Raw genomic sequence first — 16261 nt, forward strand, 5'->3', positions numbered from 1 at the left:
AACTAACGCTGTCAGTGTGAAAATTGTTGATCAGTGTTATTCCTGAAAGTTGCTGGTTAAAAATACAATCTACACAGAACCTTCTAAATCAGTAGGTTTGCATGGGCGGGGGTTTCGGCTTTTCCATGATGACATCAACATGTGGTCAATTGGTTAAAGGCCTAGTAAAGTAAAAAACTAGATTGTTTTATTTACATATCATTTTCCACACTGAGGTTGGAATAATACCATGAAAACGATAATGCCCTTTTAGTGTAAGAGTATTCTGAAAACACCACTTGAAATTTCAGCCTGTTTTGGTGGGATGGAGTTTTGGCCTTCCATGGTCACATCACCAGGTGGTAAATTATTTAATAGACTAATAACAAAAGAATAGTTCAGATCCTCTCTGCCAAATAACAGCTAGTTTTCCCCTCCCCACTCCGAATGTCTATGCAAAATTTGTGCTTGAGAAATAGGTTTGCTAAAAATGCGATTTTTGCCCATTTGAATAGAAATCTATTTATTGTTACCAAGATATAATTTTATATTGATATAAAAACAGCAGCATTGGGCCTTTAAAGCCTACTGAAGATAGTATCTTCTGACCGGGGGAGTATTGCTCTAAATATTAACATGCATCGTTCATATCAGTGAGAAACAAATTTCAAAAAACAAAAAGGTTAATCCTTTAGAGTCTAAGTAATATAATACAAAAGATCCCCATAAAATCTGTCAGTTTAAGCTAGAGATAGTTGTTTTGCATGGGCTGCGTCTCAATCCACCACATCCGCCTATAAAGTCGCCCTCCTACATCTGAGGTGGAAGGTGGCCGAGGAACAGACGTGTTTGTCAGACCACAAGACATGCTGAAAATTTGTCACCTCATTAAAACAGCTAGCATTCCAACGGTTTGGCCAAGAAACACGATGGTGTTCTCCGTTTTGCGCTATGACCCCCTCAAGTAACCAAGGGACTTGTCTGAAGTGGGTAACGCTGATGTGCCAACTAAAGTCTGTAGCGCCCAAACCATTTGGGCTACAAACTAATATTATCCGACTGTGGAAGGGGAAGACTCTCACGATGGCGTTCTCAGTTTTACTCTATGGCCACCACGTGTCACTGGACTCGTCTGAAGGTAACCCATACAAATGAATGGAAGTATGGAGGTAGTCTTATGCCAACAAAAACAGGTTAAATCCTGAGCTTTCTAATATTTCCTAGATATAGGACAGACAATTCAAAACTTCAAAACTTTGACTTTCTGCAATTTATGAATGTGTTATTCAATGCGTTTCTATGGGTTATAAACTCAGCAAAAAAAGAAACGTCCCTTTATCAGGACCCTGTCTTTCAAAGAGAATTTGTAAAAATCCAAATAACTTGCAGATCTTCATTGTAAAGGGTTTAAACACTGTTTCCCATGCTTGTTCAATGAACCATAAACAATTAATGAGCATGCACCTGTGGAATGGTCGTTAAGACACTAACAGCAATTAAGGTCACAGTTATGAAAACTTAGGACACTAACTGACTCTGAAAAACACCAAAAGAAACATGCCCAGGGTCCCTGTTCATCTGCACGAACGTGCCTTAGGCATGCTGCAAGGAGGCATGAGGACTGCAGATGTGGCCAGGGCAATAAATTGCAGTGTTTGTACTGTGAGACGCCTAAGACTGCGCTACAGGGAGACAGGACGGACAGCTGATCGTCCTCGCAGTGGCAGACCACGTGTAACACCTGCACAGGATCGGTACGTCCAAACATCACACCTGCGGGACAGGTACAGGATGGCAACAACAACTGCCAGGGTTACAACAGGAACGCACAATCCCTCCATCAGTCCTCAGACTGTCCGTAATAGGCTGGACTGAGGGCTTGTAGGCCTGTACGGGCACAAACCCACCGTCGCTGGACCAGACAGGACATGCAAAAAGTGCTCTTCGAGTCGTGGTTTTGTCTCACCAGGGGTGATGGTCGGATTTGCGTTTATCGTCGAAGGAATGAGCGTTACACCGAGGCCTGTACTCTGGGGCGGGATCGATTTGGAGGTGGAGGGTCCGTCATGGTCTGGGGCGGTGTGTCACAGCATCATCGGACTGAGCTTGTTGTCATTGCAGGCAATCTCAACGCTGTACATTACAGGGAAGACAACCTCCTCCCTCATGTGGTACCCTTCCTGCAGGCTCATCCTGACATGACCCTCCAGGCTCATCCTGACATGACCCTCCAGCATGACAATGCCACCAGCCATACCGCTCGTTCTGTGCGTGATTTCCTGCAAGACAGGAATGTCAGTGTTCTGCCATGGCCAGCGAAGAGCCCAGATCTCAATTGAGCAGGCCTGGGACCTGTTGGAGCGGAGGGTGAGGACTAGGGCCACCCCCCCAGAAATGTCCAGGAACAGGCAGGTGCCTTGGTGGAAGAGTGGGTGTAACATCTCACAGCAAGAACTGGCAAATCTGGTGGAGTCCATGAGGAGATGCACTACAGTACTTAACGCAGCTGGTGGCCACAACAGATACTGACTGTTACTTTTGATTTTGCCCCCCCTTTGTAGTCAAGTCTGTGGAACTTGTTCAGTTTATTTCTCAGTTGTTGAATCTTATGTTCATACAAATATTTCCACGTTAAGTTTGCTGAAAATAAACAGTTGACAGTGAGAGAACGTTTCATTATACTGAGTTTAGTAGTAAAGTCCAAATTCAATATTTTATCAAATAATTCTCATAAAAATATATTACGGCTTAGACTTTTATAGTTTGTTTTAATTGATAGGGTTAAGGGTTCCCACATAGTCATATCTTAAGTTACACTGCTTGTTAACGAAAGACAGACTGAAGACATAGGCAGCCACCTGTGCTAATTATCCATCTAGCATGCTCTGAATACCGTAGCTGGGTAGAAAGTGTAGTCCGTCAACTGAGACACACAGCTTGTGGATCTTTGCAAAACTGCTACAGTAGGTGTATCTTTTTTATTTGAAAGATTATTTCTTGCTGATGTGAAAGGAGAAAGGGACATATCAGCATATGTTTGGAAAACGATGAATAACATTTCTAAACACTAAAACACAGTCGGAATTGTAGTTTACATGGAGCCAGCCGTGAAAACCCTAGGTACGGAAAAGGGTTTGAGAGCTACACTACAGTCTTTCTTTAATATGAATACATTAGTGAGCATGTCTAAAAGAAGGTGCTCTTCAGTAGTTGTACACTGAAACACTAGATCCTTGTGCAGGTGCACACAGTGCTCATGTTCACTGAATCTGGCGCTTAGCTGAAAGCAGTGCTTGACTTGGGCCAGAGCAACATACCGGCACTTCAAATGTCTGGGGAATTGCGAACTGGCTCTTCTATAAAAGTAGCTTATCGCCGGCCCAGATTAACAGAGACAAAAATGCATGATCAAAGCAGAATCTGCACTGAATAGCAATGCAGTGGGCATTCATTTCCTGATTCCGCCTTGTTCAAGTTTATTTGCCACTGGTCTGTGAATCTGTGTGTGACAGTAGGCTGCTTGAGATTGCGCAGACTGAAAATACACCAGCCTGAAAGCGCTGTTCCAAGTTGAAAAATGAGGATTTGAAAGGTTGTCGAAATTTGTTTAATAACTTTTGTTAATGTAATTAATGAAAGCATACTTAAATATTATCAATAATTTAAAAAATCTACATGCTAGCCATGATCTTAATGACCCTTCAGCACACGTCTGTGTGTACCAGTGCGAGTGGACTGTTGCCCGAGACAGCGAGCGCGACATTTCAGCAGCAGGTATAAAATAAACAGACTAACTGGGTAGTCAACTTTTACAAATTATGGTTTGAATTAACTAAGCATTACGGTCCTAGTCACCTTTCCACCTGCACTGTTGGAAAGCTGGGATTCCCCCTCTATTAAACAGTAGCCATGTAATTGGACAAAGTAAAAAATATTATATTAAAAAGAAAAAAAGCCAGACAAATCTTGCTGTGCATAGATCTCCCATGAAACAGTAATATTTGAGTCTTATATATAAACATGCCCAGTTAGATACCTTGCTTTGAAGTAGCCATTTGAGGCGGCAAGTAGCCTAGTGGTTAGAGAATTGGACTCGTAACCGAAAGGTTGCAAGATTGAATCCCCGAGCTGGCAAGGTAAAAATGTGGTTCTGCCCCTGAACAAGGCAGTTTACCCACTGTTCCTAAGCTGTCATTGAAAATAAGAATTTGTTCTCAACTGACTAGCCTTGTTAAGGTAAAAATAAAAAATGTGATCCCTGATTCATTTAATGCACAAATCATTTTATAAAGACAAAAGTATTTGGCTGTAATTTTGGGTGGCAACTAGGTGTCCAGGCTTTTGTTCATGCCCTGATCTAACCACATTGTTGCCTAAACAGTGGCTGCTCAACAGGACCTTGATGAAGGAGACTTGTGTGTTTCTGTGCTGGATCAAAAGCCAAGCCTGCACACCCAGGAGTTCTCCAGATGGAGGGTTGACCACATTTTGATAGCATGTGACTAACAGTGCAGTTCTACTGTGTGTGTGTGTGTGGGGGGGGGGGGGGGGGGGCGCTAAGTGCCTTGATCAAGGGCACAACGGCAGGAGATAGTTGGCCTACATGGGTTCAGACATAGCAGCATTCCAGTGTCAATAACGCCTACTTTTTCATGTAGGCTACAATAACAGTCATGAACATGTTAAACATGGGAAATGGGAAATGTGTATAAACCCTTAAGTGAATAATCAGAGGACTCTATAGCATATTGTAATTTGTGAATATAGTTTTAAAGTCGAACGGTTCAACTTGGAGAAAGACAGCCCCCGCATTTATTTAATCCCAAATCCATCACAGACTGAAAGCTAGTTCCAAGAACCTAGGCTGAACGATGTATAATGTATAATTTTCAAATTACCTTTATCATAATCGCAATCTCCCTGCAACTTTTAGTTTTCGGACGTTGGAGGATCCAGTGCGATTGATGGTAGCCGATTTTCGGACGATATGAACAGCGGAACATTGCAGGGAATACGTGTTGAATTATGCATTAAACGAGCAATAGAAATATTAAATCCATATGTTAAGCGAGGGCTTTCATATTTCACCTTACTGGCAAGTTGATCAACTCGCCGCCAGGCAATCAAACACCACATATTTCGCTAGCGAATTATGCTAGCTATCTAAAACGAAGCTAGCTTCAGAAGAACGCGGAGAAACGATGCATTTAACGCAACAGTTTGATAACCTATTCATTATTAAGTAATCCAACTAACGTTGTAAATGCATAACTAGTAGACGAAGTGTCTTAACACATTTTAATAATAACATTAGTTAGCTAAATACCTAGCTAGCATGTTAGCTATCTTTCATGCTTAACTAGTCAGGCATGATGTAGACTGTAGTTACCCATCAAGTGAGCGACGACAAAATGGTAGCTAACTAGCGTTCAGTGGCATTTCAGTTTGCTGGAATCCATCAAATTGTGACTTTTTATGCAAGCGACACGCTGTTGTGTGTTGGTTAAAAATATCAAGGGCAAAGCAAAATCTTCCAAACAACAGAGGCCGTTTGGTGTTGAATGTAGATGATGGCTAACGTTAGCTAGCTCAGCTGGCTAGCTATTGGACATAACGCGCGCTACCTCTCCATAACCCTCTTGCGTAACATTAACTTACCGTTTAAAATGTTCGACAATTTTCTCCTCTCGAACATGTTCGGGTAAATTTCCCACCCAAAGGTGTCTGGTTTCCCGAACCATACTGTACGTTACTTTCCCCCCTCATACATATGCTCTAGCACGTTTTAATCCCCGCTGGTCGGGAAATCCGCCTTACAAAATGAACGACGAGTGAGTCCGTGTAAAAATGATCTTGGCCTAGCTCCGTCCCAATCCATCCGAATGTGTGTGTATTCTCCAGAGATAGGGTGCGAGCTGCGCGCTTCCCTGTGACGACGGCTTCGTTTCTCATGACTTGCGCGCTCCCGAGATCATGCGACAGCTACTTACGGCTAGAGGGTATACAGTTTATGTCAACTTGATTTCTTAACTTGTTTTTTGTTGTTGTTGCATTTAAGATAACCCTAACCGGTTTCCTAACCTTAACCTAATTATCATAACCTGGTACTTTTATTCTCCTAATCTGCTGTGTAAATTATCCTAACCTCCCATGAAAAGTACATTCTGGTCAATTTTGACATAAACTGTATACCGTCTAGACAAAAGTCGAAGCAGTCCTATTTTGTATTTTTTAGGGGTCCTTAAAAGGCAGCAGCAGCTCTTCCTGGGGTCCAAACACATTAATGAACTTACATCACGCATAAAACAAACTATAAAACAGTACTTCATGCAACATTATTACACCACTACATATCTACAATACAAAATGTATAAAAACACCATACAACAATTTTACAATGTAGGGTGTGTGTCTGTTCTATATAGTACTGTGCACCGCCCAGATTCTGTTCTTGACTTGGGGACTGTGAAGAAACCTCTGGTGGCATGTTTTGTGGGGTATGCATGGGTGTCCGAGCTGTGTGCGAGTAGTTTAGACAGACACCTCTGTGCATTCAGCATGTCAACACTTCTTACAAAAACAAGGAGTGATGACGTCAATCTCTCCTCCACTTTGAGCCATGAGAGATTTACATGCATATTATTAATGTTAGTTCTCCTTGTACATTTAAGGGCCAGCCATGCTGCCCTGTTCTGAGCCAATTGTAATTTTCCGAGGTCCCTCAAATCAAATCAAATTTTATTGGCCGCATACACATGGTTAGCAGATGTTAATGCGAGCAAGCGAAATGCTTGTGCTTCTAGTTCCGACAGTGCAGTAATATCTAACAAGTAAACTAATAATTCCCCAACAACTACCTAATACACACAAATCTAAAGGGATGGAAAATAATGTGTACATATAAATATATGGATGAGCGATGGCCGAGCGGCATAGGCAAGATGCAATAGATGGTAATGAGATGAGTAATGTAAGATATGCTAACATTATTAAAGTGGCATTGTTTAAAGTGACTAGTGATCCATTTATTACAGTGGTCAGTGATATGAGTCTCTATGTAGGCAGCAGCCTCTCTGAGTTAGTGATTGCTGTTTAGCAGTCTGATGGCCTTGAGATAGAAGCTGTTATTCAGTCTCTCGGTCCCAGCTTTGATGCACCTGTACTGACCTCGCCTTCTGGATGGTAGTGGGGGTGAACAGGCAGTGGCTCGGGTGGTTGATGTCCTTGATGATCTTTTTGGCCTTCCTGTGACATCGGTGCTGTAGGTGTCTTGGAGGGCAGGTAGTTTGCCCCCGGTGATGCGTTGTGCAGACCGCACCACCCTCTGGAGAGCCTTGCAGTTGAAATCTGTGCAGTTCCCGTACCAGGCGGTGGTACAGCCCGACAGGATGCTCTCGATTGTGCATCTGTAAAAGTTTGTCAAAGTTTTAGGTGACATGCCAAATTTCTTCAGCCTCCTGAGGTTGAAGAGGCGCTGTTGCGCCTTCTTCACCACACTGTCTGTGTGGGTGGACTATTTCAGTTAGTCTGTGATGTGTATGCTGAGGAACTTAAAACTTCCCCCCTTCTCTACTACCGTCCCTTCGATGTGAATAGGGGGGTGCACCCTCTGCTGTTTCTTGAAGTCCATGATCATCTCCATGGTTTTGTTGACGTTGAGTGAGAGGTTGTTTTCCTGACACCACACTCCGAGTTCCCTCACCTCCTCCCTGTAGGCTGACTCATCTTTGTTGGTAATCAAGCCCACTACTGTTGTGTTGTCTGCAAACTTGATGATTGAGTTGGAGGCGTGCATGGCCACGCAGTCATGGGTGAACAGGGAGTACAGGAGGGGGCTGAGCATGCACTCGTGTGGGGCCCCAGTGTTGAGGGTCAGTGAAGTGGAGATGTTGTTTCCTACCTTCACCACCAGGGGTGGCCCGTCAGAAAGTACAGGACCCAATTGCACAGCCCTTATTAGTGGGCTGCGACGGTGGCACTGTATTTTCCTCAAAGCAGGCAAAGAAGGTGTTTAGTTAGTCTGGAAGCACCTGACCACACGACTGAACAGTAGTCCAGGTATGACAAAACTAGGACCTGTAGGACCTGCCTTGTTGATAGTGTTGTTAAGAAGGCAAAGCAATGCTTTATTATGGACAGAGTTAGCTACTGTTGTATCAACATGTTTTGACCATGACGGTTTTACAACCCAGGGTTACTCCGAGCAGTTTAGTCGCATCATCTTGCTCAATTTCCACATGATTAATTACAAGGTTTAGTTGAGGTTTAGGGTTTAGTGAATGATTTGTCCCAAATACAATGCTTTTAGTTTCTGAAATGTTTAGGACTAACATATTCTTTGCCACCCTTTCTGAAACTAACTACAGCTCTTTGTTAAGTGTTTTGGTGATTTCACTCGCTGTGGTAGCTGACGTGTAGTGTTGAGTCATGCGCATTCATAGACACACTGGCTTTAGCCAGTGGAACACACGTTTTTCCAGCAGCAAACTATGACGATAATGTTAAAAGCCACACTGAATTCTAACAAAACAGCTCCCAGAATATTTTTTCAGCCAATTATCAGTCATTTGTGTAAGTGCCGTGCTTGTTGAATGTCGTTCCCTATAGGCGTGCTGAAAGTCTGTTGTCAATTTGTTTACAGTAAAATAGCATTGTAATTGGTTGAACACAATTGTTTCCAAAAGTTTGGTAAGGGTTGGTAACAGGCTAATTGGTCAGCTATTTGAGACAGTAAAGGGGGCTTTACTATACTTGGGTAACGGAATTACTTTTGCTTTCCTCCAGGCCTGAGGGCACACACTTTCTAGTAGACTTAGATTGAATATATGGCAAATAGGAGTGGCAATATTGTCCGCTATTATTATCAGTAATTTTACATCCAAGTTGTCAGACCCCGGTGGCTTGTTATTGTTGATAGACAATCCTTTTTTCACCTCTTCCACACTCACTTTACAGAATTCAAAATAAAAATGCTTGTCTTGTATCAGTTTTATTTGGATGTGTTGTGTCAGAGTTCATTGCTGGCATGTCATGCCTAAATTTGTTAATCTTGCCAATGAAAACATAATTAAAGTAATTGGGAATGTCAGTGGGTTTTGTGATGAATGAGCCATTTGATTCAATAAATGATGGAGCTGTTTGCATTTTTGCCAAAAATTGTATTTAAAGAGCTCCAAAGCTTATCGTTCTTTACATAATTTCTTTGTTTCATAGTATAATTTATTCTTATTTTTATTCAGTTTAATTACATGATTTCTCAATTTGCAGTGTGTTTGCCAATTGGTTGTGCAGCCAGACTTATTTGCCATTCCTTTTGCCTCTTCCCTCTAAACCATAACATTTTTCAATGCCTCATCAATTCACAGTGCTTTAACAATTTGTAGTTCTTTTTTTAACTGGTGCATGCTTATTAGTAACTGGAATGAGCAATTTCATAAATGTGTCAATTGCAGTCTGGTTGTTCCTCATTACGCACCACAGACAAACATTATTTACACCATCAACATGGGAATCACTACAAAACTTATTGTATGACCTCTTATACACTTCGCATTATCAAACACATCTATGCAGCCTCTGAGGTTTTAATGAATCGAGAAGCCATTCGGTTAGTATGTTGCCCGAGGTGATCCGTGATTCTCCCAAAATGGCTTATTCCAAGGCAACCCTGTGCTGAGAAGGCATGGCACACTTTGCCTGCATGTATTATGTACGTGCATTGACAGGACACACGTAATTCTTCCTAAATCAAAGAGCCTATTTGTATCATGGCTTTGTTGAGTATTCTGTTCTAAAGGGTGTCGATTGTGCAAGTCATTGGCCACAGCATCTTGGTAGGCCAAACTCATTTGTGAAGGTTTTAATGGCACGTCGACTGTGCTCTGAAATTGCATAACACCATGTCCACCCCCATCATGGTTTATTAGAACTGTACAGCCTCTGGTTTAATTCCTCTTGCATAGGTCATTTTCCTTGTATATATCCTATAACTAATATGTTTCTTTACTTAGTTAATGTTCACTGTGTTCCTTGAGTAAATTATGCATGCAAGCCATACATAGAACATGCCTGTCTCAAAAAAGATTGACAACGTGGAGAGAGCAAGGGAAGCAACAAAAAATAAATAAAATGAAGCACAATACTATATAATATATTAGTTTATTTTCTCATATGAAAGGATATATTGAGAATGAACATACAGCACTGAGCACTACATAATATTCAAAGAATGCATACGACAAAATACTTGAAAATGTATGTTGAATAAATATCTTTGGTGCATTTACTAGTGTGGGTAAACATTTTTAAAAAAAGAGTGCAAAAGTATCAATTATGAAAGAAGTATAGGAGGCAATTGATAAACATGTCTTGCTACGTAAACAATAATTGCAAATCATTTCTAAATGCTGTGTGATGAAGAAAGTTTGTTACATTCGAAGTCCAACGACTTATTCCCATGATGCAGAACTAGGAAGGCTCGTCTTCTTTCCCAGTTTCATCGATATTTCTCCTTTACAATCCAATCAGGACCTACTCCGTTGACTTTCAGCCTGTCTCTCCATATGCTACATTGCACAGTTGGAGCGTCCCACCCTGGTTCCTGGGCCCGTATTCATAAAGGGTCTCAGAGCAGGAATGCTGATCTAGGATCAGGTCTGCCCTTTCCATTCAATCTTATTCATTACGATCTAAAAGGCAAAACTGATTCTAGACCGTGGCTGCTTTTCTGAGACGCTTTATGAATACGGGCAGAGTTTAGTAATTTCTAAATGTAATTCGTTTGGTTACAGTTACTAGTTAGTTACCTGTCCAAAATTGCAATCAGTAACATAACTTTTGGATTACCCAAACTCAGTAATGTAATCATATTACTTTTAGATTACTTTCCCCTTAAGAGGCATTAAAGGAGACAAAAAGGATCCATCAAACATTTGATGTGTCATCATAGTGGTCTCTGACTTGTGTTCAGACTCGCTCAGGTGGAGCGACTTAAAATGTACACCTTTTTCCAACGCTGAATTAAATGTCATTGAGAAAACAAAAAGGTGTCATCACTTCGCAAACATTCTTCCTAAATTTAAAAGTAATCCAAGAGGGTACATTTTCAAAAGTATCTGTAATGTGATTACATTACATGTAATGGGATTCCATTGCTGGTAACGTACCTGGTTAAAGGTTACGTTTTTTTGTAATCAGATACATGTAATCAGTTACTCCCAAACCCTGAATACGGGCCCTGGTTCTGAGTTCAGTATTAGAGCTGGGCAGACTGAACCATGGTCAGGTGACAAGACTTACACAGCACCCTCTCATCCAGTGGATGGCAGCCATGGTCGTTTGGCTCTGGGGAGAGCTGGGTACTGCAGATCTGAACACAGGGTGTATAAAAGGGAAAAGGTTGTGAGATGCAGATGCCACAGCCAAGTTTCCTCTGGGAAAAATTAAGTTATTCTATTCTAACATTATTCTATTCTTGCTGTACTGAACTGATTGTGAAGAAACCAATCCCCAGTAATTATTCAGCTGATTGAGATCGGCATGCAAATGTAGCGAACACATATCACACTAACATATAAAGAGCCTTTCTCTTGTTCGTGTCCTGTACCTCACAGCGATAGCAGTCCTCGTGGAAGGAGCGTCCCAGGCACTCCACGGTGAAGCTGTCCGTGCCATCCTCTCTTGGAATGATCAGCTGCTGGCAGGCACTACACTGGGGAGCGTATTTCCTTCAACAAACAAATCAGACAAGAGGACCTCATTTCATTATTATGTATTCATGATGAATTATTTTCAATTACAACATCAAGCCCATTTAGTAGCTCTCATCCTCAGGTAATCAGGATACACGAGTGTGTCGGGAACAGAAGACGGAGATTTGTGTCGTAATGCGTTTGTTTACCTGTAGTAATCCTGGAGGCAATACACTTCCCCAACCTCTCCCTGAGCGAATCTCTGCTCTCCAATTGGTTGGCTGCACGTCGCACAGATAAAGCAAGGTGGGTGGTAAGCTCTTTCCAGTGCACGGATAACATGGTCTTTGATAACTTCACCACATGCCCAGCAAAGTTCCAAACTGGCCTGCAGGAAAGAGAGTAGTTTATCATCATCATCTTCATCCTCATCTTAAGTCAATCTCTACAACATGTACTGTTCCTCCCCAGGAGGTTGTTTATACCTGGTAACAGTCCTCACAGAGTGGTATTCCTGCCTTATTGTAGTACAGTTTACCAGCCAAAGGGATATGGCACTGTCTGCACTGGAAGCAACTGGCGTGGTATGTCCTGTTCAGAGCCTCTATGGCAGTTTCACTCAGAGCCACAGGCTTACGGCAGAAGCCACACACCTCTACGAAGCACACATTCACATATCAAGCAGGGTAAAATTACACATTGAGTCTTGAGGGTGCGTAATGTCGAAATCTCTCACAATTGTGTGTGTGTGTGTGTGTGTGTGTGTGTGTGTGGGGGGAGGATTATTTGATATTTCAATTGTTATGTGGTGTCCTTGATTTGTTATGGGGTTAATTCGAGCCCTGACATCTTAACGGTGAATTGTGAAAAGTTACATACCCGGGTGACATTTCTATAAGGTCACAGACACAGTTTCACCTTACCCTTGCTCTCCACCATCTGTAGCTGCTCCTGGGATGGTTCCTTCTGCTCCCCCCCACTAGATGGTGTTCTTTGCTCTGGCGGTCTATTCACTGCAAAGTTCTGTGGGTAAAAAAAAGGGAGATTAAGTCAAAGATTCTTCACTTGCGTGACTAATCATTTTGTTTGGCACACAGACACGCTATTCTTCAGCCTTCCTCAACAGTGCCATTTTAAAGTAAAGTCAATACACTATTTTCTCGGTCTCAAAATTTGAGCATTTTGTAGGTTTTTTTTGTCCAAACTTTCTGTATCGAGAGGGATTCAGTTCATGGTTACGGAGAAAGGTCTCACACACACACAGTGTTCTTAGCAAAAATACATAAACTCTCCAGTGCCCCAGAGAAAGGGGAACAACACTCCATGTACCCAATAGTACTGCTCTCTCCATTCAGGCATCTTTATTGGTTTGTGCTGTTATTGTTTCGACTGAGAGTTGGAGAACAGAGAACAGAATAATGGGGTGACAGGGAGGGTAAAGTTTCCCTGAGAGGGATCAACAGTCCTGTTTCTGAATTTTTTAAAATTTGCGAAAGAAAATGTAGAAGTGCTTTAGAAGCGGGTGCTAATGTGTTTTTGTGCTGTGTCATCCACTGTATCCAAAAGACAGCTGTGTTTCCCCCCACTAATCTGTACTACAGATGCATCCTTGTTGTCTCCTCAACGGATGTCATATACACGTTAGAGTCTCTGCACACAGCGAATGGCACCTCTCAGTATCATGGCCTGCTAAGACATTATTGAACATTTCAACAGAATGGTCAAGAGATGAGGTCTCGTGAGAAATATATGGGGAACTGTTATGTAGTATTGTCAGAAGAAATCTAAACATGGAGGGCGTTGAACGGCAATAATATAGCCTGGCCCCACATCGGTTTGTACAGCCTTACCAACTTCTACGGTCATCGTGCCAGGGCTAGCAACAACATGGCATGGGATGTAGAATACTAGGGTCAATCTTACCGGTTGTTCAGACACTGTTGGTCTGTCTGGATACATAGGTCGGAGGATGGGAGCAGTTGGCGTCTCCTGTACGGGTGGAGGAGGCAGGAGAGGTGCAAGATCCTCCGTCAGTTCAGCATCCACAGACACAGGAGGAAGGGGAGGTGGAGGAGGGAGCTCTGTGAGGAAAAGAGGTTCCAGTGTAGCAATAATAACACTGCATTCAGCATCACAACCCTGCCGGTCAACGTACTATTTTAAAATGTACTTTGTTATCATTCATAACAATCCTGTCACGTGTAAATTGTAATATCTAGATTTCTTCACAACAAAATTACAGCTTTTGTAATTAATGTATTGGCTGCTCCTCATTACCCTCAGGACCCTTGTATGCTGCGGTATCTGTCTGCTGCGCGTCTTCCAGACCCAGGGTGAGGTTAGGGGTCACTGGGCTGGGTGGAGGTTTGGGTTTTGAGGGTCTGGCCAGGGAAGGTGTGGAGCTCTGGTCCCCATTCTGTGCACTGCCCTGGGACTCAGACGGAGTCCTCTCTTGCCTATGTATGGAACCATGCTGCGTGTCACCGACACTGGGCTTACGGGTGCTGCTGTCCTCTGGGCTAACCCGCATGGCTGCATGTGGCATGTCATTGGCGGTGGCGCTGTGTGTGCGCGTGTGTTGGTGCTGAGTGACGGTGGCTCTGTAAGGGGACGTCAGCGTGATGAAGACGGAGGAAACCATCCTCTTCTGCGGAGCAGCCGACGCCATGATGCTGAAACACAGAATGCAACGCACAACATAACGTCCCACCGTAACTAGCACGTGTGAGGGACAAGCTAGGCATACCGTCGAGACTATTGAACACACTGAGGCCCGATGGTGCTAAATTCCGGTGGGAGGTGTCTTTTGAATGCCTAGTCATCTCTGCTGTTTCAACACTCACCCATACATGAACGTACAGAACGTATGGCTGATCTGTCAGGGCACAGAATGTTTAGCCCACCAAAGAAAGAAAGAACTTCGCATTGTCACCTCTTGAACTTCCGTTTCATCAAGGTGTGGCGGTGTACACGCTCTGTCAACTGTGCCAAAATAACTTTTTACACCAGCTGACATAACCTGTAACATTTAAACACCACATACCTGCTTCACTCCCTCATGCAGTATAGTACATGTACACAAACATTTCTAAAATATTCATACATACAGTGTGCTGAACTCATGCATGAAAAACCTACCTGAACAGTCAAAAATACACACTCACATGACTACACACACACACACACACACACACACACACACACACACACACTACACACACACACACACACACACACACACACACACACACACACACACACAAAGCCTCACATCCTCTCTGCGGCCTAACTACTTTGAAATGAGACTCCTAATAATGGCCTAAGTGTAACAGTGAAAAACTAAAACCTCATTCCTCTCCGTATCAAATCCGATCTTCTACTGTGCCGTTACGTACCTGAGTGAAAAATGTGGGCGTCAGCTCTGTATTCTGTCTTTCCCTCTCTGCGTCTCGGCACTCCCGGTCTGCTCCTCTATTGTTACTCCTAAACCGCCACTGAGAGGGCGAGCTCTGGCAGAAAGGACAGCTATCTACAGAAAGCCACTCCTTTTCCTCCTGCACCTCCCTCCCTCTCTCTCTCCCCCTCCTCCTTCCTTTCCCGCTGAATGACAACAACGCTTTCCCAACCGTAAAAGGTGAACAGTTAATCACCAACAAAGTGCAGTAAAAAGCATGACACATTCAGACAAGCAGTCTGGCGCACAGGCACACTCACACACGTCGGTAATGCGCACAGCACGTACAGTATTACAGAGTACATGCTGGCCTCCCTCTTTTTTCCTCCCTCTTTATCTTTCGAAATCCAACAGGATGTGACTGTACCTGCCTTTTCCAGCTGCCCTCTTTCTGTAGCTCTCCTCTGCCCACTCTCTCCTTCTCCGCTTTCCCTCATTGTTCTGTCGGTTTTATTTTCCCTACCTCCCTCATTGAGTCTGCCCCCCCCTCATTTTTCTCTTCCCATCCCCCGCTCAGTTCTATCACTCACTCTTGCTCTCTCGTTTAGCCTCGACTAACTATTGGTCTCAAATGCAGTGCTGTAAATCAACAAAAACGCATGACCTTTTCCCCAATACTGAATGCTGAGGGCTAAAGAAAGTACAAGTCTACTTCTCACTAAAGTTCGATTCAAACCCCTTCCTCAATCAGTGTCTGGACTAATAGCAGCAGTAAATGAACAAACACATTACAGTGCAACGAATCATCGCAAAAATGAAACGGTACAGACGGAGAGAAAGAGAGAGATTACAGGATGTCTGAGAGTTAGAAATCAGCTCTGTTATGGTATGAGCTCTCCTCTCCTGAGTCGGACTTTATCAGCTCTATCAGCAAATGTTTTGCCGTTGAGTGGAGCGTAACCTTGTGGAGCATGCACCCTCATTCCAGCCAGAGAGAAGCTTGTGCAAGAGAAGGGGGAGGCTGAACGTTGAAAGATTCAGAAAAGATAGGGGGCTTGATAATGGAAGGGTGAAAAGGAGAAAGGCACAGGCCCAGTGCAGAACTGTGTAAGAGATGATGTGAGAGAGAAATGAGAGAACGGAGTGAGAGAGGTTAAACTGAGAGAAGTGGCTTAAGAGAGAAGGGGAGCTGCTAGAG

At 43.1% G+C, this 16261-nt stretch overlaps 2 protein-coding genes across 14 annotated transcripts in view; both read right to left on the reverse strand.

Annotated features, from left to right (window-relative positions):
• The window catches only part of LOC110494951 (msx2-interacting protein), a 31564-nt gene extending 25557 nt beyond the window's left edge, over positions 1-6007 (reverse strand). For 3 of the 10 annotated variants that reach the window (XM_036948169.2, XM_036948165.2, XM_090205259.1), the window contains exon 1: positions 5638-6007. In XM_036948169.2, the coding sequence (XP_036804064.2) occupies positions 5638-5720 (83 nt within the window). In that variant the 5' untranslated portion in view covers positions 5721-6007. The remainder of the gene's footprint in view (positions 1-5637) is intronic. The other 7 variants (XM_090205258.1, XM_090205254.1, XM_090205257.1 and 4 more) reach the window with 4 other exon arrangements.
• Positions 6008-10118: 4111 nt separating this feature from the next.
• On the reverse strand, positions 10119-15983 carry fblim1 (filamin binding LIM protein 1). Of its 4 annotated transcripts, none has more exons than XM_021570318.3 (8): positions 15065-15983; positions 13947-14341; positions 13593-13750; positions 12593-12692; positions 12155-12324; positions 11879-12057; positions 11585-11705; positions 10119-11347 (listed from the first exon to the last, which is right to left on the reverse strand). In XM_021570318.3, the coding sequence occupies exons 2-8, from the start codon at positions 14335-14337 to the stop codon at positions 11234-11236; spliced, it is 1233 nt and encodes a 410-aa protein (XP_021425993.3). In that variant the 5' UTR covers positions 14338-14341; positions 15065-15983; the 3' UTR covers positions 10119-11233. The 4 variants fall into 4 exon arrangements, with proteins under 4 accessions (XP_021425993.3, XP_021425994.3, XP_021425995.3 ...); XM_021570319.3 differs by having other exon boundaries at positions 15495-15679; XM_021570320.3 differs by having other exon boundaries at positions 15491-15679.
• Between the last annotated feature and the right edge of the window lie 278 nt (positions 15984-16261).

This window comes from Oncorhynchus mykiss, chromosome 17 (genome assembly GCF_057628025.1).
Source record: "Oncorhynchus mykiss isolate SJ-2025 chromosome 17, ASM5762802v1, whole genome shotgun sequence".
NCBI lineage: Eukaryota > Metazoa > Chordata > Actinopteri > Salmoniformes > Salmonidae > Oncorhynchus > Oncorhynchus mykiss.